This window comes from Apaloderma vittatum, unplaced genomic scaffold (assembly GCF_000703405.1).
Source record: "Apaloderma vittatum isolate BGI_N311 unplaced genomic scaffold, ASM70340v1 scaffold23264, whole genome shotgun sequence".
NCBI classification, from domain to species: Eukaryota; Metazoa; Chordata; class Aves; order Trogoniformes; family Trogonidae; genus Apaloderma; species Apaloderma vittatum.
In genome coordinates this window covers 1-404 of record NW_009714657.1, presented here as the reverse complement: position 1 = coordinate 404, position 404 = coordinate 1, and the positions used below count along the sequence as shown (strand labels likewise).

Sequence of the window (404 nt, the reverse complement as noted above, 5' to 3'; positions counted from 1 at the left end):
CAGGTTCCGTGGTCCAGGCAGCAGTGACTCAGCAGCCGTCCTCATTGTCAGCGAACCCAGGAGACACCGTCAAGATCACCTGCACCGGGGGTGGCAACTGGTATGGCTGGTACCAGCAGAAGACACCTGGTAGTGGCCCTGTTACTGTGATCTATGATGACACCAATAGACCCTCGGGCATCCCTTCGCGATTCTCTGGATCTACGTCTGGCTCCACGGGCACATTAACCATCACTGGGGCCCAAGCTGGGGAGGAGGCTGTCTATTACTGTGGTGGCTGGGACAGCAGCAGTGATGCTGTTGTAGTGACGCAGAATTATGTGGAGATTAGGTACAGAGGAGTTAAGAAAGGGCTTTGCTGATGGGGCTCTGGCTGACCCCCATCTTCTCCCCTCTCTCCTCTC

At 56.2% G+C, this 404-nt stretch overlaps 1 protein-coding gene across 1 annotated transcript in view; it reads left to right on the top strand.

Annotated features, from left to right (window-relative positions):
* The window catches only part of LOC104273511, a gene marked incomplete at its 3' end in the record, with an annotated part of 1,419 nt that extends 1,088 nt beyond the window's left edge, over positions 1–331 (top strand). Inside the window, exon 3 of the mRNA XM_009868860.1 lies at positions 4–331. Coding sequence (XP_009867162.1) covers positions 4–331 — 328 coding nt within the window. The remainder of the gene's footprint in view (positions 1–3) is intronic.
* Positions 332–404: the final 73 nt, after the last annotated feature.